This window comes from Balaenoptera musculus, chromosome 10 (assembly GCF_009873245.2).
Source record: "Balaenoptera musculus isolate JJ_BM4_2016_0621 chromosome 10, mBalMus1.pri.v3, whole genome shotgun sequence".
Lineage (NCBI taxonomy): Eukaryota > Metazoa > Chordata > Mammalia > Artiodactyla > Balaenopteridae > Balaenoptera > Balaenoptera musculus.
The window spans coordinates 17,599,376-17,624,868 of record NC_045794.1 but is presented as its reverse complement, the minus strand read 5'-3'; the positions used below and the strand labels follow the sequence as shown (position 1 = coordinate 17,624,868).

The window sequence follows — 25,493 nt, the reverse complement described above, 5'->3', positions numbered from 1 at the left end:
TGGCTGAGAAGTCTGCCTGCGCAGCAGAGGTTGAAAAGCACTGTCACAAACTAACTGCTCTCAAGCCTGCAAAAGCACACCAGGCACCAGTGTGTCTAAGGACTTGACAGCACAGCCCCTTCTATTTAAGATGGGGCGCATACTGGAAGAAATTTGTAGATAAAAAACAAGACCACTGGACACTTAATTAAAGAGGTGATAATAGGACTATTGAGATTATTAATCTCCTGAGAAAATGGAATAGCTGAATTTTTACTAGTGTTTGTCTTGCTGTTACTTTGTAGGCTGAATCACCCCCTCAAAGTTGTCATTCTGAAGGAGCTGATAAAAAGAGGGAAGAAAAAACTCCAAGTAACTTCCAGAAGAAGTCGGTGAACATGCTTCAGCAACCTGACTGTAAGATTACAGGGGCTAAGAAAAGAAAAATTGATAATGCATGAGATGAGTGCTTCTGAATTTTCTAATAGTTTATGCATGTATACACCATTAGTTTTGTAGTTAATCAGAAGTTTAATTTTAAGACAATTTCATTAATATTTTATTCATATGGAGCTATATTTTCAGAATTTATTTCTTAAGTATTGAAGACTTGAGAATTTGAGACCTTTTGAAATTTTGAGATCATGAATTGTATAAACTTACAGTATGAAACAAGGGAAAAATAAGTCATTTTAATGTAAAACCCTTTAAATGTAAAATACTTAAGAGAATAAGTTCATATAACTATCTTAAGCTCTTTATGCCTTGCCATAACTAGTTGTATTTTCTTCTTTTGACACAACTGTCTTTTGATAACAATGTTATTATACTGAATATTTTACTAAATAAAAAAGGAATAAGGTATCCATACAAATAATATTAGCAAGTATGCTACACCTCTATTGAAGTAAAATAAAACTGTAAGCTTCTGGAAACCACAGCCCTGCTTTGACATTTCACAGAGAATGGCTCTGGTACATTAACCAGACCACACTGTTGACTAAGTAGATAACAACATAGTTAAATTTGCTCCAAATCTAAATCACAAATGAATGTGTCTACGTTTAAAACACAGAAATGAATACTTAAGACTTAAGTGGTCAGTTTTGTGTTTGTTGTTAGGAAAAAAATATATCTATAAATAAATGATTTGAACTGATTTCATCTTTAGAATTTTATTTATTTTTAAAATCTTCGTATTTCTGTATTTTTAACTTCAGATGGTCATCATTAAATCAGTGCAGTCAATTTACTTTATTGGCATGTGACTTTTTTGTCTTATTTGGAACTCGATGTAGCCCTTGAAATGCCCTTTTTAGTCAAAATAATCTTCTATATCAATATTTGGATCTAGTAGATCTTCTCCATATGCTGAAAGATTCATCTGGTTTAAAATTAAGTTTTCAAATGTTTCTTCTAAATCAGTTTCACCAATTAAGACCGCTCCCATCATTCGCCCATTCTGCAGGACGGCTTTGATGTACTCTTGTCCTTTGGTACACCTCAGTATTAATTCATGATCTAAACCTAAGCCCTGTGCATTGTATTTTCCCAGCAATACAACCTATATAGAGAAAGACAAAACAGTTATTTTAGTGAGTATGAAAAGGAAACATAATATGCAGTTATTTTGTGTTTTCCTAGAATGGCAAATCTAGTCACGAAAATTTACAGCTAAAAGTGCCATTCGGAGGAGCCCAAAGAAAACACTTGCATGGCATGCATTTACTCTACAGATGACACTACCATACAATCTGTATGAACTTTAAAAATACCTAGCGAATATACAAATATGTAGGATGTAGACTACATTAGCCTTGAGTCACAATTTAAAGATTTAGTAAGAAGCTGAATTTAATCTTTCATGGGCAAATTGTTTAGTCTCCCTGAACCGTATGTATATATTTGTATGTGTTTCTCCTTGTCGGTAAATTAGGAGGAAAAATCCTGCCTCAGAGTGATGTAAAGAGGATTAAGTAAGATAATACGTAGGGGGAAGTACCTGCTCATTCTTGAGTATGAACAGCTGTTAGTTCCCTTCACAAAGGAGGAGTGAATTGCAACTAAAACTCAGAAATGCACCAACAGGGAACAAATCTGGAAGAGATTCCCCCCCCAACCCCTCGAACTATAAAATACTACAGTGAGATGGTAGGTAATGATTATCAGATGATTAGTGATTAAAGCCCAGCCATAATAACCAGATATAGATTTGCAAGAAATGAGGAAATCTGTCATTTTTTGTAAAGTGATTAAAGCCATATAAGTTCTTATTCATGTGAGAAAATCAGATGACCATAATTAGTTATAAAACTAACAAGCAGAAAAGGCACTAATTTGCTTATCTATCTTACCTTATAGTTAAAAAATTTTGTTACGTGAGCGAAAAGTTCAAAGCTGAAATCCATGTCAGTAGACTCGCCTACACTAGCTGCGGCCATGCACTTGGCTGCATACCATCCCATCTGTCTAGCCTGGGTCCACAGCCTCATCTGAAATTTAAAAAGGTTACACAATTTAACTTCTTATTATCATTATTTGAAAAATGTTATCACCTTAACCTAGTAAAATTCCTTAAAGGGGTTCAGTGCTTGACAGTCCTTGAGAACAGTTAGATCTAGCTAGTTAGGTAATTGATTGAATCATCTTTGCCACAGAAGCAATCAACCATCCACACTAAGCAACTGATTCTGGTGTTTGATCATTCTTATACCTCATGTGTGGTAACTAATGTCTTTTTGTGTGCAAAAAATAATAACCATAAGCATGGATATGAGCTTTAAGCATTTCTGGTAGAAGTGATAGATTTTTTTTTTTTTAAAATTCAGTCTCCTCTCTAAACAAGGAAGGGTCTGATGAAGTAAGAGGCAGCCTACGGTAAGGGAGCAGAGTAAACTGAGCACGGTAACCACCAGAGAACGGCCAACAGAAGTGGCCTGCGGTATTACACTGCTGCACTGCTACCTAATGTATTCTAGCCTCCGAGTCCCTTTAGTTTGTGTCTCGGACTATACAGAACAAACTAATTAGTGTACTTACTGCTTCTGCAGATTAAGAGATGAAATTTATTAGATTCACTCAAAGTAAGAAACCCCTGTTTATTTTTGGACTTTCCTGTATCAGAGTATGAGGCACATGAAGGATATAATAATATACATATTCCCTAGATTCAACCCTTAGAGGGCTGAGATGTTAAAAAAAAAAAAAAAAAAATCCCACGAACTCCAATTCCGAATTGAGTTTGGGACAGATATGCCATAAAAACAACATTGGATGTCACTGTAGAGAAAACTAAAAAACAAGCTAGTTTGAAGCATTTTAGAATTATGGCTGAAATCGCTCTCTTGTTGATGCTCTCTCTGATGTATGTTAAAACATACTAAATAGTAAAGCTGCTTCTTAGAATACATCTGGTTCTTCCACTACTTCACACTCCACAGTTAATCTGAATAAATATCCCTACCTGTGGAGCTGGTCTTTCACCAAGATAAGCGTTGACTGGTTCTTTCATCTGTTAACATCTACCTCTGTCTCTACTCCTACTAAAACCACCCCACCTCTGGCCGCTGAGTACCTTCCTCCAGTACTCCTGCTCCACCATTACAAAGCAGGCAACACTATCGGGGCAGGAGGAAGTCTAGATCCAGTCAGAAGGGGTTGTTAGGCTGAGGAATTCTGCTTACTATGGGAACATTCTTTCAGTAATAATTCCCACGGGGATAGGATCATCAGAAGCAGAATGTATGGTTTATAATCTCAGTTTGCTACTTTTTAATCCAAAGCTGTGCTGTCCCAAATCATAGTCACTAGCCACATGGCTATTTAATTAAAAGTAAAATTAAAATTCAGTTCCTCAGTCACATTAGCCACATTTCCAATGCTTAGTACACACATCGCTAGTGGCTGCCTGACTGGACACTGCAAAAACAGAGCATTTCTGTCATCACAGAAAGTTCCACTGGACACCGCTGATAAGCATCTGAGCATGAAAAACAAAGTAACAATCATAATTCTTTTTAAATTAAAAGACATCCCAGTCTATTCCATCACTATATAATAACTTACCAAAGGGAAAAATTCTAGAGTTCTTTTTGTTTGTTGTTTTTGTGACAAAAAAACTCTATGATAGCTTCCCACTTAAAGTAGAAAAGTTGGAAAACCAGAAGGCTGGATATGCTGGTAGCAGTTCCTTTATTTTCAGGTGGAATCTCTGATAAAAACCTGTGACCACCTATGCCAGCTTACCTGCTGCCAGACTGGGCTGGGCTGCCAGGAGACCGTGCAGATGTCACCTGCAGCATAGATGTCAGGAAGGGACGTGCGCATGTGATCATCCACCTTCAGGCCACCGTCTTTCCCTACATCAAACTAAACAATGTTCCTCATAAGCATATGGGGTAAGAAAAAGGAAACGTGACTTTTTCATTCTAAAGTAAAAGAACAAGTCAAATTCTACACGTTGATAAGCTGATCTTTAATGAGAAAAGCTGGCTAAACTGCAAAGTTTAGACAACTAAGCTGAATATCCAGGCACTCAAATTCCTACTAAGACGAACCCATAAAATTCTTAGAACTTCAAATTCTTAAAATTCTTAGAACATCAAAAATTGCCAATAACCATATGATGACCCCACCCATAGTTAGAAAAATATTCCTTAGTTTTTGTAAACTTCAAATGCTAAAAAGCAAAAAGTACAAGCTGGCTTCTCTAAAAGAATCACTTTTAAGAATTCATAGGAGGTATCAGTTTCTTACCAACATTTAGATAAATTGTGCATTATGTCCCCTTAATAATGACACTTAGGCTGGGATGTTAACTGCTTAAAGACTTGAAGCAGTAAAACAATATTGCAAATCAAGACATGAATATAAACTAAACTGTTTTCAGTCATCTTAAATTACAGTTCTGTGCCAAAACAATGAACAATTATTCATGCTTGAGAATTAGAGATCTTCATAAATAATACTTTAAAAATGTTCACAGTGGGACAAAATTTTCACCTTACATTGTTGCCACAGAGAAAAGGTTCTGTGTTTGGTGTAACTCCTGTAGCACTGACAATGAAATCACAGCCATATATCTTTTCATTGGTCAATTCCACATATACAGGCCATATCTCTTAAAATAAAAAAAAAAAATTATTCTCAAGTGTAATCACCACCATCTATAACATTATGTGAGTATAATGACTAGAAGAAAGAAAGAAAGAAAAAGGCAGGAGATGACTTTAAAACAACGCCTCTTAATATTTATAGGTACATTTGCTAAAACAATTTTTAATGTCATCAGTGCCATCTTCTTATTTTGGGTATAATCGCAAAACCATGGCAGGCATTCTAAATATTTTTCCTTCAAATTTAGACACAGAAATTCTAACAAAGTAAATTTAAATTGATAATACTTAATAAAGATTTTTAAAGAAATAATTTATAAATAGATTATACTCCATTGAGAGTTTAGTCCAAGTAGGTTACTCACTTTTCAGTGTTTTCCCTTATTATTCACATTCAAACTCTAACACTCTCTTTTCCTATGAAAAAATTCAAAGAATTCAGAGCAGTGGGATATCCCATACAGTAGGTTTGGGTGAGTGTATTTCTGAGTAGTTCTCATAGGAGTGTAGAATAGGAATTTTAAGAGATCTGTGCCTTAGTTTCAAATTTATAGATTTCATTCTGTTTGATTTTGAGGATGTCACTTCACCTTTCAGAGTATCAGATTTTTTTAGTTTTTATGTTTTGCCTTGATTCACAAGATATTCTGATTAACTCACAGCGTTATGATGGTCAAAACATAATGAGCCCTACATAAGATGTTAAGCTTTCTACAATTTAATTTATTAGAAAATGTAAAGAGTAGGTAGTGAAAACAAAATGATTTATGTTATTAAATTATGGTTTTATTTTTACTTTTCACATTTAAGTTTTATATGGAAATATGAAGCTCTTTTCTAAATATAATAATAAAGCAAGATTAAGTCTTCTTTTAAAATAAGTGTTTATTTTTTTATTTCATCACTTACCTTTGTCAGCTATAACTAACTGATTATGATGGTCTCTTGGAAAAGTCAAGGCCTTTTTCTTAGAAATTCTAAATTCTTCCTGAAGATAGATTTTCTTTACTTCACACATAGTTTCAATGTGAATTTTATGAGAAAACTAAAATAAAAGAAATACTGGTCACCATAATAATTCTAGAAAGAATGATCTGGGTTACTGATGATGAAGAAAAAATTTATAATACACTTATAAAAACATATAGAAAAAATAATTCTTATAAAAGAAAACACACTGAATGCCCACAAGCATGCCTCTCAATTTCTGTTTGAAAGAAATAAGCAGAAACTCAGTCAGTACTTAAAGAGATCTAGTAGTTGAATTGGCAGGTAGCACCAAGGGCATACTTTTTACTATGAGCCTCCCTGATAACTACACGTATATTTCTTTTAAATTACAACTGTTACAAACTAAAGAAAGTTGATATATCCCAGATTGTTATATTCCAGAATCTTAGTAAAATGCCAGTTAGGTAGGAGATACTCAATAAATGTTCACTGAACTAAACTGAAGTTCCCAGGTTAAGAATACCATTAATCTTAGGACCTGAAGGTGCAGGAATAAATTACTTTGTGTAATTCCCATCACAAAAATTAGATACACTGTGAAGCCAGCCCCCTTCCAACCTACTGAAGGCTGAAAAGGTATCATACACAGTAATAAGGCCTGCATGTTTCTTACAATATTTAAATATCATAGCCTTTTAACAACTACTAAAAAACTAAAATATCTAGTAAATAAAATGAGTAAAAGCAAGTCATCTGCTTATGCAATTAGGATATTAAATGTGTATTTTATTTAGAATCTATCTAATAACCTTTAAAATATTATACCACATCTAAAGTGACCTTTGAGAAAAGATTAATTTAAAATGACAGGTGTATTCACTAAAGTCTCTGTATGGAGATCTCTGTCTCTGGAGAGTTCAAATGGGCCAAGTGGCACTGAAGCCCTTTCCTAGCACCATGGATTTTAAGGAAAGCAACCTAGCAATTCTTTGACTATATACTTATAACCAGTCTTTAACAAACAGTTCAAGAATTTAAAATTGCATTTAGATATGTTTAAACAGTATATGAAAACATACCTCTTTTGTTCCTTTAAGATCCAACCCTTCATGCCAATCAGGTCCCAAGGCACTGCCTATATTACCAGCATTAGCTTTGGTTTCTGCTTCCTTTTTCCTTCCTGAAGGGATAAACTCAATTCAAAATCCAAATGATATAAAAACTGCCAGGCAGAGAATTACATTTGTGTTCAGAAGTTTTTAGGCAAGGTAATAATTTTCACACATACATTCATACAGCAGGACTAAACTAATCTATATTAATCATTTTAATCATAATTTTAATATTTTGTGATATAGAGCTATAAAATGGGTAATCTTTCAATCGAGTGTTGTGTATAAACACTCAAAAGTGTTTTATGGATGTTATATACACTGGTTAATATGAAAGGTAAGAAAATTAGACATCAAATTTTGAAAATTTTGTCAATTTTTAGTACCCCCAAAACTTACAAAATTCTTGCTCAATTTTATAAGCCAAAAGTTTAAAAAAATAAAAAAGCTCTTTTAAACTAAAAAACTGTATTTGTTTTTAAACTCACTGCATTTTTAATAAATTACCTTAGTATTGTCCAACTGGAGCATCTGTCCGCAAAGATGCAGATGGGCTGGTTTATTTAATTTACTTTAAATTGCCAGTTTTAGTTATACATATTTTTCATATAAAATACATCATACATATATATACACATATATAAATATATTTATCTTATAAATATTTCATACATATATATAAATAAAACCTTAAACATCACATAAGGAAATAGAAATATCTATATTCCTATCCCCAAATAAAATCTTTTTGCTAAATTTTCTTATAGCCTTTTTCTATATGGTTAAAAAAATAAAGTTTCATCCGTGAATGAATGAGCTAGATGCTATATTTACCTTCAGTTGTATATCTGGTTCTTTTTTGTGCAATTTTAGCCTCTGGTTTTTCAGCAATGAGCTTTGAAGTCAAGAATTCAGCTGCTCCTGCATCGAAGAAAGTATTCCCAATAGCTTTATCTTTAATGGCCCAAATTACTTCACAGCCTTCAATTTCATACCTAAAAGAAATATGAAAGTTACTTGGAAGAAAAAAATCTTTGTATCTACAAATAACAGTTACCTCTTAAGGCAAATGTAAAGAAAATATTTTAAGGCAAACTGAGAAAGAATGATTATAAAGAGGAATGCAACACTTTTTCAGGATAATAAGTGCTAAGTAGAATAAATAATACAAGAAATTTAACCAGTTTACTGAAAAAACATATGTGACAAATATATGTACTGAATATCAGGTAAAATTTCATTACAATGAATATCACTTCAAAGTGTTCAATTTCTACAAGATAGTTATATGAATGTCCCCCAGGGTTCCCAGGAGTGAGCAGTGTCTTGTTTATTACCTAGTTATACAGTAATCAGTAATGAACGGATAGATGTTATATATGTTATATAGCTACAATATTGAGAACAGTTGACTTCTTTGCTAACATACTTTATGTATTCAAAGCACATTATGGAAGGACACAGAAAAAGGAGCAAATGAGAGATACAAACTAAAATCTTAACTTTGTTATAACAGAATAATTACCCTGCAATGAATTCCCTTCACCTCAGAAATTTCGAAGCCATCTAGCCAAAGAAAGATCCAGTTCACAGAAAAATGAAGGATCTTAGAGGAAGAAAGGAATGGCCAAGGAAGCCACCTTCCATTACCGTTCAGGAGGTAGCCAGAGCTCCTGAGCACTTGCAGTTTTATCTCTAGGTTTGGACACGGAGAATGTAATTTTCTTAATATTCATTCCACAAAGTCCCTGAAGTTCATTATAATTTATCTGCTACTACTACTTGTTTTGGTACAAATGAATTGGGACAATCCTGGACACACAGTATATATGGTCATCCTAACTACACTAGGATTTTATTTGAAATTGCAATGGTAATAAGAGTGTATTGATGTTATTAATTTTTAACATTTATTTATGGTAAAAAGTACTGCCATCTTTATATCTCAGACTGATATAAGTTAGGTTACATGACTTTTCAAGGCTGATCAGTAAGCAGGTGATAAAAGAAAGAAGGTTTAGTACATCTGACTCCAGATCACCTGATTCATGCTTTCTGGCATATGGTAAAGGAGTCCCTTGCTTTCTCCAGTGGGCCTTTATTTTTCCTCCTCTCCTATGTCAGCAAAGAGTATTTATAGTTACTAGATGTCAGATTATCTGGAGAACGTTTTATCTTAACACTGCTCAGGTCCATACAGCATTGCTGATGAGCAGAAGGCAGAATACACACACATTTGGTGATAAATTTTATATGTCAATTTACATACAGGCACACAGTTACCATGAAATGATTTCCTTAATTTTTATAAATTAGACATTTCTGTAATTACCATTTTCTTTTTGTATTTTAAAGTAGTACAGCAACATAACACATACCAGAATAGCTTAAAATACTGATGCTAGACCAGCAAGCCATATTTACTATAAGTAGTCACCATAAGTAACTCCTGGATGTGCTGTACCTCACAAGACACCCTCTAATCCTCTTACCCTATGAACTTGTCCTCAGAAAGATGCATAAGCATGAAGGTATCATCACCCATAGGGGAAATACTGCTTTCATTTTTAAAACCACTCTTAAAAAACAGACAACAGTGAAGTATTAAATTTTGTGAAATTATGAAAAACTATGTCTGTTTGAAAAAGAAAGGATTAACCTACATTTGGAAAGAAGAAAAGAGATAATAACTGAAATAAAAGTATACTGAAGAAAATCAACATTAGCCTCAGTGGGACACGGGGGCTATTAAAAAGCAGAAAGAGTTTGGATATGTCATTTTTCATCAAGAGAAGACAAAGGCCTAATCATTCAGTAAACCTAAACCGAGAGAATAGCACTATATGGGAGCTTTCTTAAACTACCAGAGTTTACTGAATATAAAATTACGTGTTTTATATCCAAGTATATGGTCTTTAATCTTCAACCTAAAGAAAGTGAGGAATAGGATTAAATGTTGTGAGACTCTGAACATTTTTGAATGAGAAAGCTTTTCAATGTGAATAATAGTAATAATAATAATAATAGTATTAAGTTATACTTTTGGTGATAACTGATGGAGAAAATCTGTCATGTGTACATAAGGATTTGAAGCCCCTCTTACAATAAATCTATGCCTCCCTCCTCTTGGCCCAGTTTGGTCTTGACTCCCTAGTTTTTTCTCTGCATTTTTCCATACAATGCCACAAACTTCATAATTAAAATAACGACTGCCACACCTAGTACTCAGGCAATCCAACAACTCTTACAGGTTTCCACTGGGATTCACCATCCTCTAAAAAGGAGGGGCAAAAACCTAGTCTCAGAGTTGGAATGAATGAAAGTGAGAAAAGACAGGGCTTTGGCAGATTCCTTATTTTGATATAAATTTGTCCTCTTTGTAGTCAGACCCAACTTTCTGGCCTGAAAAATATCTAGACTATTCCATGTCAGCCATCTGCTGAAAGATAAAAATCACAAAGAAAGTGCATCAATGCTCTGTAGACCACAGCAGGTCCTCAATGTTTTCCAAACTTGAAATATCATCTTAAGATGATAGTATTTCACATTAAGGTGTTCACAATCCCCAACTTCCAAAAACCAAGAGCTAGGAGTACCACATACCCTGAAATAGAACTCACAGACACTCTGCGTTTCATCGGCCAGACAGGTACCATACATGAGTGAAGCAGGATGGGTATAAGCAATGAAAAGCAGCGGGGACTATTTCCAGAACTCTCTGAAGGTGCACATATTTAAACTGTTCTTCAGTATAGTACACGCTTCTAAGAACACACGTACGGGCCAAATCTACACAGTCATCAGTGTCTGCCCCTTTGAGACCTAAAGCATTCCCGAAACTCCTATGTTTTATAAGGTCAATTTTGCAACTAGGAATTCCATGAAAGCTAAAAAAATAAAGTGGATTTTTCCCCTTGAAAATATATGAAAAACAATTATATTTATCTTTGATTTTATGATAACAAGATGTCTTCTAGTCTGTCAATAATCACATGAATCACAGAGCAATTCTTACATAATATTCAAATATATGTACTTACACTAATTCAAGTGCAATACCACCGTTCCCTATGATCATTATTCTCTTAGCTTTTGTAAGCTGTTTCTGAAATTCCTGTATCAAAAAGAAAATGAAAAGAGTGTTTTGTAATAGTGGGCAATGCCTGAAGCAAGAGGCTTCACTGATAATAAACCTCACTTTCCCATTCTGCCAGGACGCACCATCCCAATTAATATAATAAATGCTCCCTCCATGTTTCACCCCAAACTGCCTTTATAGCAAGGCCTCTTCCTGACTTTCCTTGCCTTTTATGTCACTACATTCAGAATTGCAGCAAGAGCCTCTGTCTTTTTGCCACATTCCCAACTATTTGACCAAATCAATTAGCAACATGACACTGATCTAGACCCTGGAAACAGGATTCTTCCTGTCCTTCTAGTCCCTCAGTTGACACTTTCCCTGCAGTTACTCAGCACCTGGGACTTGCAGGAACGAGAAGCACAGCAGCACGGTGGTTCAGAGCACAGATCTAGAGTCCCTGGCTCTAGCGGTTACTAACCAGGTGACCTTGGGCAAACTGCTTAACCTCTCTGCACCTCAGGTTCCCCAACTATAAACGGAAATAAGAGGTGAGTATATCTCAAGGTTTCTGTAAGTATTAAGATGATAGAGATAAAGCTGTTGGGAGTAGGAGGCACATAATGTCTAATATTTATTTTAAAATGTTATTACGTTATAAGACAGCTAATTGATGCCTCCACCTCCCATCCATCCCTCCCTCCCCCCCCCAAAAAAAAATCACAATAAACTTGGAGAGAAAAAAAATTACCAGGAGTCATTCTTGTGGTACTTTCTAAAGCAGAGAATAGTCCCATTGCTTCCAGATGACATTTGAATTGCTAAATTCCACCTCCTACTATGTCAGGTCACCATTTCTATTAATGGACCCCAAAACTTATTGTAATGTACAATACATAACCACTGAATTGACTTCTTCAAATTCTACAAGAAAAAACCTGAAGTTAATTCTACTTTGTCCTTCACTGAACACAGCAGGTAATTAAAGACCTGTAGAGAGCAGTGGGCAGGGAGATGAATGTCATGAGTTTAGATTATACTGCTGATAAACTTAATAGCTACTTTAGTGTAGCTAAATTTCTTAGTCTCTCCATCTCAGCTGCCTCTTTGCAGAGTGGGAGTAATGACTGTCACACAGGATTATCATGAGGATTCAGTGAGTTCATATACGTAGAGGACCTCGCTGTAACACAGTTATGAACTCAATCTTTGATAATATGAACCTAAAATGTTTACAAGAGCATAATCCAGTTCTTCTAGTATTGTCTACATTCCTAATTATTTAAGAATAAACTGAAGAAAATACTATCAATTTTCAAGACTATAAAATCTTATCATGTAAATGTACCATTACCACTTCATGGGACAGAACAACAACGAGCTTGAGGTAAGACAATAGTATTGTGACTAGAAAACAAGAAGGTTTTTGGCAATAAGGGTCAATGAACCCTGAAATAAATCACCAAAAGAAGTTGTATAAGGTTCTGAAGGTAGAATTTCACCTTATTGGGATAGTATCACTGTTCTTGAGCAGAACAACAAACCAAGTGTCTTTTTCAGTTCTAGGATTCTGTCATGATTCTGTTTGACAAAGATCTTCTGAATACTAATTTCTTTGCTGAGAAGTAAATTTTGGACATGCTTTATCTTTTGAGAAAAAGATCATTACGTCCTTTAGGATGCAAATCACATACTCCCGATCAGAGTAAAATAATGAATGTGTGTGCAATGTAAGTTGTAACCTTCAGCATAGACATTATTTCTGGGATATCACATAATGGAAAGAACATGAAATAAAAAACAAGATAAATTATCCACTAAAACTAAACTCAAATTGGCAGTAATAAAACATTGTAACTACTTTCTGGTTTATGAGTCATGAAACCTTTCTTCTGCTGCTACAGTTTAGGAATTGACATTATAAGTGGAACACTTTGATTCAAATGTAGAAAAAGTCTAAGAAATCTTCATGTTTCTTTCCCATGACCCAATGTCAAAATGTTACCTGAGCACTGTCTGTATCACGGATTCCTAACACGTAAGGATTTTCTTCACATATCAACTTTGGTTTAGCTCCAGCACACAAACAGAGCTTCTTATAAATATGCTGATTGCCATCTTCAGTTAAAATGCACTGTAAAACCATAAAGCAATGAAGAGGAGAGGGGAAACATTTATAAATAGGTACAACTGCACTTTAAACATTCAATAAGACAAAAGCAAAAAATATATTAAGGTTGCCTCTTGGTGGCACTCAATACTTTGTTGCAGCAATGACAAAGCTAACTAAGCATAGGAATGCATTCTCTAATCCAGTGATTCCTAATCCCTTTAGAACCATGAACCATTTAAAAAATCTGATGAAAATTAGTCCTTCTCCTATGGAAAAAAAGGTACATTCCCACAAAATTTTGGATAAAACCAAGGGAATCTCATGTTTGGAAAGGTATGTTGACCTTAGATTAGAAAGGAAACATTTAGAAAATTTCAAATTGAGCATTCTGATGAACATTTCCTTGATGAACATTCTGATCTCAGTGAGAAGATACTGTAAGAAGATCTAGTGATTCTAATCATATCAGACCTTAATGTCTGTTATGGGTACCGGGGAGTAGTGAATGGTAGAAGAGGTCACAATACATCTTAATCTGAAAAATCAGAAGTGCTAAAAAACAGTATTTATATTCTTAAGTACAAATAACAATCACTTTACCAGCAAACTTCATGCTGTTTGGGGATTATATTTTCATATAAGTGAAAAACATGTTAACCTTAAATCCTAGCATATACCGGCTTTAAAGTTAATTTATATTCATTTTGAATTAATTAATTTAGATGAATCTAAAAATACATATCAGAGATCCATTGTTTTTGTTCCTTAATATTGAATGAATATCTACACAAAAGTAGAAGCATTTAGAAAGCAGGTATACATAAGCATGTGCTACTATGAGAGATGTCAGACTTTGCTGGAATGGTTTCGGGGGTTAACCTTTGTGCCATATGTCTGATTTATAAAACTTGCCAAATAGCATTTACATACCCGCTGAAATATTTGTTACCCATTTTAACTCTTCAGCTACATAACAAATACATAAAACCAATAAACCAACACAGTATAATCATACAGAAATGTTACACAAGTCTTCCTTTAGATAATCTGGTTAGAATTTTAACTAATAGAAGTTAGTTATAGGCACTGACCAAATTTAAAAAATTATTTGCATTTAGCTACTATAAAAGAAACACAAAAACTTTTCATCGGCTACTGTTAAATTTTTGGAAGTAGAGACGAAGGTAAAACACATTGTTTCTAATTCACTAAAGAATACAAAGGATGGATGACAGAATGCAGACATGTATGTTATGTAGGACACTTTTCAAATGAAACGTGTGGCACTCTGATTCATTCAAATGCCCTAATATATAAGTTCCCTCATAATTCATTAGTGTACTTTTGAGCCCACCTCAATGAGCAGATTCACTGACATGGGTGTTTTATGGAACAAGTACTACCATTACAAGTATTAGGAACTAACTGCGGTGTTTGGATTCAGATTTGTAATATTTTTCTCATAAAACTCAGTACTTTTTCTTACTTTTTTTTTTCCTGTCAAGTTATTTGTTTCAAATGTGACATGTATGCTTTCTCCCTAAGGGAGAACTCAAATGTGAGCTGCTTTAGAGAAACAACTACAAACCCTACTTCCTATCTTGCCTAAAGCTCATCTGAAGATACTGTTAATCATGTGACACTGAGACTTCCTGACATCTGAGACTGAGGTACTGCCTTCCCTGAGACTGTCTTAGTTTGGGCCTTATATCATTTTGGACTATTACAACCACCTCCTAATTTGGTTGTTGGCTACTGGCCACTTGCTCTATCCCAGTTCATCCTTGACACTGCTGTCAGATACATCTTCCTAAAAGAGTATTTTAGCATCCCTGGCTCCACTTAGAATCTCTTTACTATTTTTTCCATTGATTATAAAATAAACTCAATTTATTAGCATGACATAAAAAGCTCTTTACAATCTTATTTACTTATTTCTCTGGGCTAGTCGGCCAACCTCCTTTACTTATCCACACCCCAACCCCTTTGACAGTCTCACTCTTCCACACGCCCCTTTCCTTTCTCTGGGTCTCTGAACCCGTAACGTAATCTCTTCTTCCTGGAATGTTCTTTTCCACCTGGAGAACTCAATTCACCCATCTTTAAAACATAGCTCAAACATTACTCAATCTGGGAGGTCTTCCTGAACACCTACCATCAGAGCTTTGACAATATTTCAACAACTGTTTTCTTCTATGGGCATACATTACACGTACGCACGGCTATACTCCCTATGACACTGAGAGCTACCGGGAGTAGGTTCCTGCTATTACTGCTATTGTATCTCGGTACTTAATGCAGTGCCCAAAACACAGTGAACACTATATAATGCTAATTTAAAATGTAAAACCTAAAATGCCAGGCTAAACTAATTATATGACCCCAAGAAACTCACAAAAAGTGTAAGTTTTTCTAATACCAACGGAAATCAATGTCACTGAAATTTACATGCTAGAGACTTGGGCGGTGGTGGAGCAGGTGGGGGTCAAAGGAAGGCAGGCAAAACCTCACCAAGATTTAACAATGGCAAATGTCATTAAGAAAAAAACCCTCTTACATGTTCTTTGCTGTTCAGTTGCTTTACTCCAGATTCTATAACCTTAATGTTGGGAAAGCGATTTTCTAACATGGTACTTGGTTGTTCTTCAACATCAAATTCTTCCAACACTTTAGAAACCTGCATTAGATAAAAGAAATAAAAATGTATACTTAAAAAATTTTTTCCTTTCAAGAATTTTAAATAATAAAAACAACTGTCATTTCTTTTTATACACTATTTATTTTATATTGATAAAACAAAGTCTGCCAACTGCACTATATACAGTGGAAAGAGGGCCAGACTCCACATTTTAAGACCTAAATTCAAATACTAGTCCTACCACTCTTGGGCAACTCAGAAAGTCACTGAGCCTCAGTTTCCTGGCCTGGAAAATTAGGGCTAACACTACTTACTTCTGTATAGTGTAATCAAACAGCTTATCTATTTCTTTATCCTTGTAGCTCTCTCTTTCCATTGACTAGCTAACCTTATTGTGATCTAGTCTTTGGACTCTTCTTTCCTCTTCTCCAAAATCATTGGCATCCTCTTGGACTCACTTTCCATCCTATCCCACTAAGACTCCATTGTGGATCATTTACTTCCCCTTTTCCCCAAATCCTTTACTTCCTTGCTCTCTTATCCTTAACCATTAATTACCCTGAAAACGCCCAAGCACAGACCAAATTACTTGCTTTCTCTAGTCCTATACCCAGTCTGCTATAGAAGTACCACACACCTTTCAGACCAGTATTTGGCCTTAAACACTGCATTGAAATGCTACTGCATGGCTATAGCAGTTCTCAAACCTTTTAGTCTCAAGACCCCTTCACACCCTTACCAATGATTGAGGACCCCGATGAGCTTTTGTTTTTTTGAGTTACACCTAGCAATATTTGCTGCATTAGGAACTAAAACTGAGAAAAATTTTTAAGTATTTCTTAATTCACTTAAAAGTAACAACAATAAAAACGTGTTACACTGATACAACATACCTTTAATGAAAAATATTTTTTTCTAAAACAAAACAAATTAAGTGAGGAGAACAGCCCTGTTTTACATTTTTGCACATTTCTTTAATATCTGTCTTAATAGAAGATAGCTGCATATCTGCTTCTGCATTCAAACTGCTTCTACCTTTAAACCACTGCAACGCTGTTCTGGTTGAAGTATCAATACATGAAGAGAGTTCAGCCTCACACAGATATGCAGCCCTTTCAGATAACTGTACGTTCTTCTTGATGCCACACTAAAACTCAACAAGTGATGGTTTCTTAAAGATTAGATGAAATGTAGAATTTGAAACCATATCAAGAACTTTTCATACTGTGACTGTGAAATCCATTAGTTTATCCTGCACTTTGAGCGGATCTTAGAACATCACACATCAGTCGTTTGGACAATACTGGTTCATTAAGTTAACAGGGATCTTCCAAATACTGACACATTTCATATCAATAAATATAAAAAAACACATTCATTATTATCAACAATTTCATGAGAAAAGTCTAAGTACTATAAGGCTGACAGTGAAGAATGAGTTTTCCAAAAATCTAATTTTTGCTTGAAAGCTCTAATTTAGTCATATTGGCAACAAGTACCATCTGTTGTTTTCTTAAAGTGACAGGCTCACTTCATTCATTTTCCAAACATGAATAGCCAGTTTGTCAGCTGTTCTTTCAAGTAAAATTGATGTTCCATGAAAACAGTAGCTAGTTCATCTTCAACTCAGCAATTGCACAACTGCTTTTCCTTGAGACAACATTGTACTCGTATGCGGAAGAGCTTTATGCATACATCGCATGGCATCATATAGAATATTAAAAAGATGTGTACTCAGGAGTCAAGATTTAATAAAGCTAACATGTTTTTTACTGGCTTTTATTTTTTTCACTAACTGTGTGGCAGTGAAGAATAAAATGGCTACCGACATAAGCAGCCAGCACTGCTTTTATACCATCAGTGCAAACGTCAATATAGTGAGAAGAGCAGTAACATCTTGGTAACATATTCCATTCCGTCAGTGACTTTTTCAAACTCTCACCATTCTAATATTCCCTGAACTTACTCTATCCTCTTTATTCTCAGTAAATCACCTTACTTCTAGGCACAAAGAGACCACTAAGAACTCGGACTACTTCTTTCCCACTATCTAGATATTTCTTTGCTAGTGTCCACCTTCCCTGACCCATTCCCACTGTTTCAGAGTCAATCCATTGCTCTGTGCTCCATATCCCATCGCCTCTCACCTCCTCAGGACTCCTTCCTTGTTACGTATTCCTTGCTTTCCTTCATCTTCAGGCTTCCCCACTAGTTTCTTAATCTCAACAGGTGAACAGGCTCAAGTGTTTCCCACCGTAAAAGAATAAAACTCAACTTAACGCTAGACCTTATGTCCTCTTTTGGCTGCCACTCTATCTTTTCTACCTTTGCAGCCAAATTTTTCAAGAGAGAAAAGTTTATGCTAACCATCACTTTAGAATTTCCTCCCATTCATTTCTCAAAACAGCATAAACTGTCTCAAAGTCACCAATGATTTATACTAGAAATAGCTACTTTCGAGCCATCATCTTACCTGACCGTTCCACAGGATCTGACACAACTGACCACTCCTCTTAGTTGAAACTTTTGTCTTCCTTGGCTTTAGGGCTACTGCTCTTTCAGTTTTCCTCTTAGATCTAAGACTAAGAAGAAGGATGGCCATTTTTAAGTTCTCCTTTCTCTCTGACCTCCGCTTAGTGTTCCAAGGACACCACCACTGGGCCCATCTTCTTCTCCCGGCATGTGTCCTTCCTGGGAAAGTGCAAGCCAGGCCTGTAGCTGCAGCTGACACTGAGACAACGGTGAATACTCAATTCCCGTCTCCAGCTCAGTCTTTCCACTCGCTCTAAATGCCCCAGCAGCTTGGCATCATCTACATTTAGATAAAGTGCAATTTCGCATCATGGCCCGCAAGCCCGTCACGACCTGGCCCCTGCCTACCGGCTCAGCCTCGCACTCCACACGCCAGCGGTGAACTGGTCCCTGTTGGGGCATGTTTCATAGTTACACATTGTCATGCACCTTGGCACATGCCTACCTCCACTCCCTCTCTTACAAACACTGTAAAACCTTCTTCAAGTCTCAGTTTCAATGCAACTTCCAATGTAAAGCCTTCCTTGATTCGCAAAAGGCAGGCTTTGGCACTCCTTCACAATGTTTTCTATGTATAAAAATAAATATGCATGTACTGGAATATGACCTCAATTTTTTTGCCTCTATCAGGATAATGATCATATTGTATGACAACTATTTCTTGCATATCTGTTGTCCCAACAGAAAGTAATCATTCTGAGAAATTGACCATGAGGGCCCTACAACCAAAGTGCCTAGTTTCAAAACCTGACTTTATGCACCTCAGAAATTTACCTAACCTCACTGTGACCCATTTACCTCACCTGTAACATGGGGATAATATAACAACCTACTTCACAGGGTTAAGAATTAAATACATTAATATATTTAAAACATTTAGAAGTATAGCATAATAAGGACTCCGTAAATGTGAATTATTATTATTATTAATCCTTTTTCTCCTTTAAAAATTACGTAAGTCATGAATATGTGCTCTTTTTAACACTAAACAAATAAACAATACATAATAAAGATTAAGTATTAAAATCCTTCTTTACCGCTCTTTAAATCTCACTTTCCCCTTACCCCAGGGATAACCACCAGTGACTTTTTGATGTATGTTCTATACTTTTAATCTCTATAGCCTGGGTGCCTAGCACACTGGTTGGTAAATAATCTAGATGCTCAATAAATGATAACAAGAATGCAATTTCTGACTTCTAAACACTAAGAATAACTGACATTTGCAATATTTATTTTAATTCACTTTCACATAGATTAGTACATCTTAAGCTCACAACCTTGTTAAGTAAGCAAGGAAGATATTATCCTAATGATGCAACTCAGGTACAGACATTTGCCAAGGTTACACAGCCAGTAAATAATAGTTAGGCCTAGAACCCAAGTTCTTTTTCTTCTATTGTACAACACTTAAAAAAAAAAAAGATTGGCAAAAACTAAACTCAGGTCTTACAACTCTGGGATCATTACACCAAATTAAGTCTTCTGTAAAGACATTAGAAGACTCAGCTATACATCTCTCTATTATGTATGTACTCTTAGCCGTAATTGAATATATACTTTTTTCTTTTAGAAATTAAGAGCCATAATTTGTTCTCTGGTTCTCCCAATCCCATAGTTCTTTTGGCTGTACCAAAGGTTCTAAGATATCTTATCTCTAGGCAGGTTATAAAGAGCAACATATGGCACTAAATTACCCTTGGTCTTAGGGGCTTATGTAAATCTTAGGGGTTTATATATGAGAATGGGGTAGGTTAAATGTATATTGATCTCTTCCCTGGGAGACAATATATACAGAACTTTTATAAAACATACTTCAAGATTGGAAAGGTGTGTTTGTGGGAGATGGGTAGGGAGAAGGTTGCTTTTCCTCTTTAGCATCAAGTCTTTAACCTTTATGTGAATAACTAATAAATCTTAGACAAAATGCTGAAAGAAAAAAAAGATACAATCTATTATCAGAGTATTATAAGGGAAAACTTCTAATGAATCAAAGACTATGTCAATAGTCTTCACTGCAGTGTGGGAAGAAAAGATTTATGTTTTTCATCTTTTTATTCATTTATTTTTTGCATAGGCATTATAATATTCACAACTGTAGCACTGTAGTACATGTATATAATTTATAAATATAATATTAAAATATGAGCTCAAAAGTTTTTAACAGGTGAGGTACAGGATCAGAAATGTTTGGAGACCACTTTTCTTTGATACTATGACCCAAATGTTCTCAGACTCCTATTATAATGTTATAACGTGTGTAAAATAAACTCACGAACTACAAACTGTTCTGAGATGCTTATGACACATCTGAAACATTAATTATCTGCAAGTGTAAACCTGGCTCAAAAGCACTTTTCTTCTGACTCGTAAACACACACACACATTTATAATAAAGATACACATGTATATTTGCATAAAGATACACATGTATATGTGTGTAACACCTTTCCTCAAGAGATAAATTTTCTGAAAAGTAATTCTGAGTGGGGAAGAAAAGATGCGAGAGAAAAAGAGAAAACTAGAAATTCAGTACCATTCCAGGTGCTTTTGGTATTCAATCTGAACAATTTTAAACTTTGAGCTATGATTTTAAAATGAGTATCAAAAGAACATTTGTCATTTTAAACAATTAAAATACTACAATTACACTAACTGCTATTTGAGTGATTGTAGTTTTTAAAGAGTAATACTAAGAAAGTTATATAAAGGTTCTTACCAGCTTGAAATTTGTAACTGCTTTAATAACAGGAGAAGCTGTGATCAGGAGAATATCTTCTGATGGAAGGTGAATCGCCAACTAATTAAAAAAACAAGTAGGAAAAATATGATAAATAACTAAGCATTAGTAGATATGGCATGGTGGGGTGAGACAGGGATAACACAATTTTAATAATGTTATTAACTTAAGAAACTAAAAACTCACTGTTCTTACTCTAAAGGTCTTGGTCATATTTATGGGGTAGTGGTGAGTAATGTTCCACTCTCATATTGATTAAAATGAAAAATACATTTACACTAAACTCAACAATTATCATGCAGAGGATGAGAAGAAACTATCTTCTTAATTAACAGTTAAACCAACTTCTATTTATTATAAAATAATAATTTCAATTGCCTTTAGTAGAATGAAATTAAGCAAAGCTTCAATAAAACATTTAAAAGCTTAGCACCTTTCCCAAGTACTTCTATAATATTTGACAATATTATCACTCTCTCCATCTTGCTTTCCTCTGTATATTCTGTAATTTATTTCCCCACTTTCTGTTTCCACTATTATGCTACTAAAATCACCTTGAAGTTAGCCTTCCAGTCTCATGTTAACCAGCTTCCCCTGCCCCAAACACATTGTAACTAATCACCTTTCAAAATTTTTCATTTGATCATATTACTACACTGCTCAAAATCATTTGACTACTTATATAAGTCTTTGTTAAATTCTTAGCACGATTTATAAGATCCTTTATGATCAGGTCTCCCAGCTTTCTGGCTTCATCTCTGGTCATCTTCCCCAAGCAGCAAAGCTTAAACCATATGCTTTAAGCTTTGCTGCTTCCAGATGGTGCCACGCTTTTCCACCTGAGATTACACTGTTGCCTCCCTTTGGAAAGTCTGTCTTTTCTTGTCTACTTGGTAAACTTTTTACTGATTCCTCTATATAGGCATAACTCAGAGATATTGTGGGTTCTGTTCCAGACCACTGCAATAAAATGAATATCTCGATAAAGCAAGTTGCATGAAACTTCTGGTTTCCAAGTGCATATAAAAGTTATGTTTAGGGACTTCCCTGGTGGTGCAGTGGTTAAGAATCCGCCTGCCAATGCAGTGGACACGGGTTGGCCTGGTCCGGGAAGATCCCACATGCCACAGAGCAACTAAGCGCGTGCAACACAACTACTGAGTCTGCGCTCTAGAGCCCGCGAGCCACAACTACTGAGCCCGCGTGCCTAGAGCCCGTGCTCCGCAACAAAGACAAGCCACTGCAATGAGAAGACCACGCACTGCAACAGAGAGTAGCCCCCGCTCGCCACAAGTAGAGAAAGCCTGCGCGCAGCAACGAAGACCCAACGCAGCCAAAAATAAATAAATAAAAGTTATGTTTACACTATAGTTGCCAATATTAAGTGTGCAAAAAAATGTGTTCTTAAAAAATGTAATGCCTTAATTAAAAAATACTTTACTGCTAAAAATGCTAACCATCCTCTGAGCCTTCAGCGAGTGGTAATCTTTTTGCAATAGTAACATCAAAGATCACTGATCACCATAACACATAGAATAATAATTTAAAAGTTTGAAATATTGCGAGAATTATCAAAATAGGACACAGAGACACGAAGTGAACAAATGCTGTTGGAAAAATGGTGCCAATAAGGCTTGCTAGAGAGGGTTGCCACAAACCTTCAATTTGTAAACAATGCAATATATTCAAAGTACAATAAATCGAAGGGCAATAAAATGAGGTATGCCTGTACTAAAACAAAAGGACACTTCCCTTAAGAAAGGATACTTCTTCCCTAATCCACTCCTTACCAACTCCACAGGTACTCCTAAGGTACTGAACACACTGATGAAATGACTTATTTACTTACTTACCTTTACTTATTTATTTATTTACATGACTCACTAGGCTGTGAGTCTCTAAAAAGGAGGTACCATACTCTGTATTAGTCTGATCAGCCCTTAGTACAGTGCCTGGATTATAGGTGTTTACTCAGAAAATAAATGAAAACTACACATCCAAAGATTAAAAGTTAAGGGAAAAAAACCTCTTCAATTTCTTATGACATCAGTGATGTCATAAGAATAAGACATCTGTTTACTGTTTACCAACAGAATAATCCAGTCCCTCTTGGAATACATGTACATGTATATATGTGATCTGATTATTCACTATAAATCAGAAAAGCATACCCTCACTGCATTTAATCCCTTGCCAGTTGTTTTAAAAAACATTACTAGAGATGATATCTCTTCTATCTTGGGAGTCCAAAGTATAGGAAACTTACGTAAGCGTTTCTTTATCATTCAGTTATGATGCACTCAGGACTTGGGCAGCCGTGCGGAAGCGGGTTTCAATCAGCTAATTAAGAAAGGGGGCTGAGTTTTCCGACCAAGAACTTACTAGTCGTAACCCCCCCTCTCCTCCCCATCGGCTTTGACATTACTAGGACCAGAGCCGGGTTTAGTCCGCTTTGCGTTTCCCCTAACAACTTGCTTGCCATCGCTCCTCCCTGCGCCGGAAGCGAAGCCTGCGAGGTACTAAGGACATCATCTGGGGCCACGACACAGTCTCTAATATCTGGGAGCAAGGAGTGAAAGGGGAAAAAGGAAGCGGCTAAAGAGCGGCCTGGAAAAAAACCAGGAAAGGCGGGCGGGGAAGGAGCCTCAAGCGCCACCGCCTCCGGGACGGACGAGAGGCGGAGCCGCCTGCGCGCCCCCTTACCTGCTCCGCACAGGTGACACCCGCGATGCCACCCCCGACCACCACGAACTTCCCCGCCGTCGGGGGTGAGCACGCCGCCTCCATGCTCTCGGACTTCCAGCGGTTTTAGGACTCCAGTGCGGAAGCCGGGAAAGTTTACAGGCCGGGAGAGGGAGTGGCGCGGAGAAACCCCTTTCGGCGCCTGCTCCTGAGAATCCGAGCTACGGGTGCCCGGGAACTCACACTTAGTCTCTTCGCGCTTCTCCGAGCTACGGGTAGCCGGGAGCTCATACTTAGTCTCTTCGCGTATCGGCCGGGGCTGCGTTGCCTGAAGCGCAGAGGCGGCTTGGCAATTGCGGGGTTTTGCGTTACTATCGCCACAGCTGAATGTAGTTTTCCCACGAAAATTTGGTAAAGATAAGACAAAAACCAAAGTAAAGTAGATGGGTTGTCAAAAGAGGCTTGACAGGTTGTCTAAAGACAGACCAGTGTTCTCACGGGGCAGAGCGTTCTTAGAATAAATGAAGTTCTCACTGTTCGTTCCTGCGGGAAATTAAACACAGCCTCAGCTCTTAAACTCTTCCTGGTAGAAGGAACATAATCCTTCCCTACCCTTAACCTAGCAAGCTAAGATTTTATGTTTTGGAAGCACATTCTTCATTGACACATTAATCAAGACGAAAGCAATACTACTATTGTTTTCTAAGAAGTTATTTCCATTTACAATTTTGACCTCAGCGAAAATTTCCCATAGTAGATAGACTTGCTCGCCATTTTGTCAAAATAAAAGAACATTCTTCCCAAGTTTTCAGTAAATAGCAGCACGTGTAAAGGCTGAATTAAATATTACCAATCTAATTTTTAAAAACTATTTTTACCATATTCATATTATTACAGTATTCACCATTTAATTGTTTTACTATTTACTATTACCTTTGCTGTCTCATGTAATATTTCCCCTGGGGGTTGTACTATAAAATTAAGAAGGTACTATTTCTCTAAATGGCTCACTCAAAAACTGGCAATTATCAATCCCCCTTTAATTCTTTAAAACTCTGGAAATAACCAGCCTATATAAATGAGAAAACCTAACACATCTAATTACAGATATTTACTGATAGCTTTAAAAATTATTGTGTTTTGATTTACTAAGTTAAATAGTAGGCACTTTAATAAGTGACTCTAAGTCCAATTACTCTCTCAGGCAAGCAAACAAAGCATTTCTAGCAAGAGGAAATTGGACTTTAAACCCATATAGATCTAGTCTTGTTTACTTCTCTTGCTTCTTTATTTTCACACGATCTCCCTCATCTCACTGTGCTCTAGCTAGATTGAACCACACTTGCAGCTTCCAGGACATGGCATATTCTTTCGTTTCTGAGCATTTGCACATAACTCTTTCTGTAATGCTCTTTCCCAGTAATTTTCCCTAGCTAAATCCTCACTGACCTTTGGTTTAACTAGCCATCACCTCCCCTAAGAAGCTTTATCTAATGTCCTCCAGACTGAGCTGGGTACCTCTTGACTTAAAACACTTTATTTTACCTATTACAG

The 25,493-nt window shown here is 35.9% G+C and overlaps 2 protein-coding genes across 6 annotated transcripts in view; one reads left to right on the top strand and one right to left on the bottom strand.

Annotated features, from left to right (window-relative positions):
- RECQL (RecQ like helicase) overlaps positions 1 to 1,136 on the top strand; it is a 36,362-nt gene extending 35,226 nt beyond the window's left edge. For all 3 annotated transcript variants that reach the window (XM_036865431.1, XM_036865432.1, XM_036865433.1), the window contains exon 15: positions 285 to 1,136. In XM_036865431.1, the coding sequence (XP_036721326.1) occupies positions 285 to 440 (156 nt within the window). In that variant the 3' untranslated portion in view covers positions 441 to 1,136. The remainder of the gene's footprint in view (positions 1 to 284) is intronic.
- Positions 1,137 to 1,138: 2 nt separating this feature from the next.
- PYROXD1 (pyridine nucleotide-disulphide oxidoreductase domain 1) lies at positions 1,139 to 24,168 on the bottom strand. Of its 3 annotated transcripts, XM_036865437.1 has the most exons (14): positions 23,961 to 24,104; positions 23,524 to 23,597; positions 21,237 to 21,317; positions 18,459 to 18,567; positions 15,905 to 16,024; positions 13,240 to 13,368; positions 11,197 to 11,270; positions 7,991 to 8,151; positions 7,124 to 7,224; positions 6,003 to 6,138; positions 4,986 to 5,098; positions 4,225 to 4,347; positions 2,334 to 2,471; positions 1,139 to 1,543 (listed from the first exon to the last, which is right to left on the bottom strand). In XM_036865437.1, the coding sequence occupies exons 5-14, from the start codon at positions 15,974 to 15,976 to the stop codon at positions 1,295 to 1,297; spliced, it is 1,296 nt and encodes a 431-aa protein (XP_036721332.1). In that variant the 5' UTR covers positions 15,977 to 16,024; positions 18,459 to 18,567; positions 21,237 to 21,317; positions 23,524 to 23,597; positions 23,961 to 24,104; the 3' UTR covers positions 1,139 to 1,294. The 3 variants fall into 3 exon arrangements, with proteins under 3 accessions (XP_036721332.1, XP_036721330.1, XP_036721329.1); XM_036865435.1 differs by lacking the exon at positions 18,459 to 18,567 and having other exon boundaries at positions 23,961 to 24,103; XM_036865434.1 differs by lacking the exons at positions 18,459 to 18,567; positions 23,524 to 23,597 and having other exon boundaries at positions 23,961 to 24,168.
- Between the last annotated feature and the right edge of the window lie 1,325 nt (positions 24,169 to 25,493).

Bases quoted from the DNA above. Each gene is read 5' to 3' on its own strand.
- PYROXD1 (XM_036865434.1), bottom strand. From the start codon at position 24,044: ATGGAGGCGGCGTGCTCACCCCCGACGGCGGGGAAGTTCGTGGTGGTC. The intron at 5,099-6,002 runs GTAAGTGATGAA...TTTTATTTTAAG, and splicing joins GTTAGTTATAGCTGACAAAG to AGATATGGCCTGTATATGTG. The intron at 1,544-2,333 runs GTAAGATAGATA...TTCTCTATATAG, and splicing joins CAAAATTTTTTAACTATAAG to GTTGTATTGCTGGGAAAATA.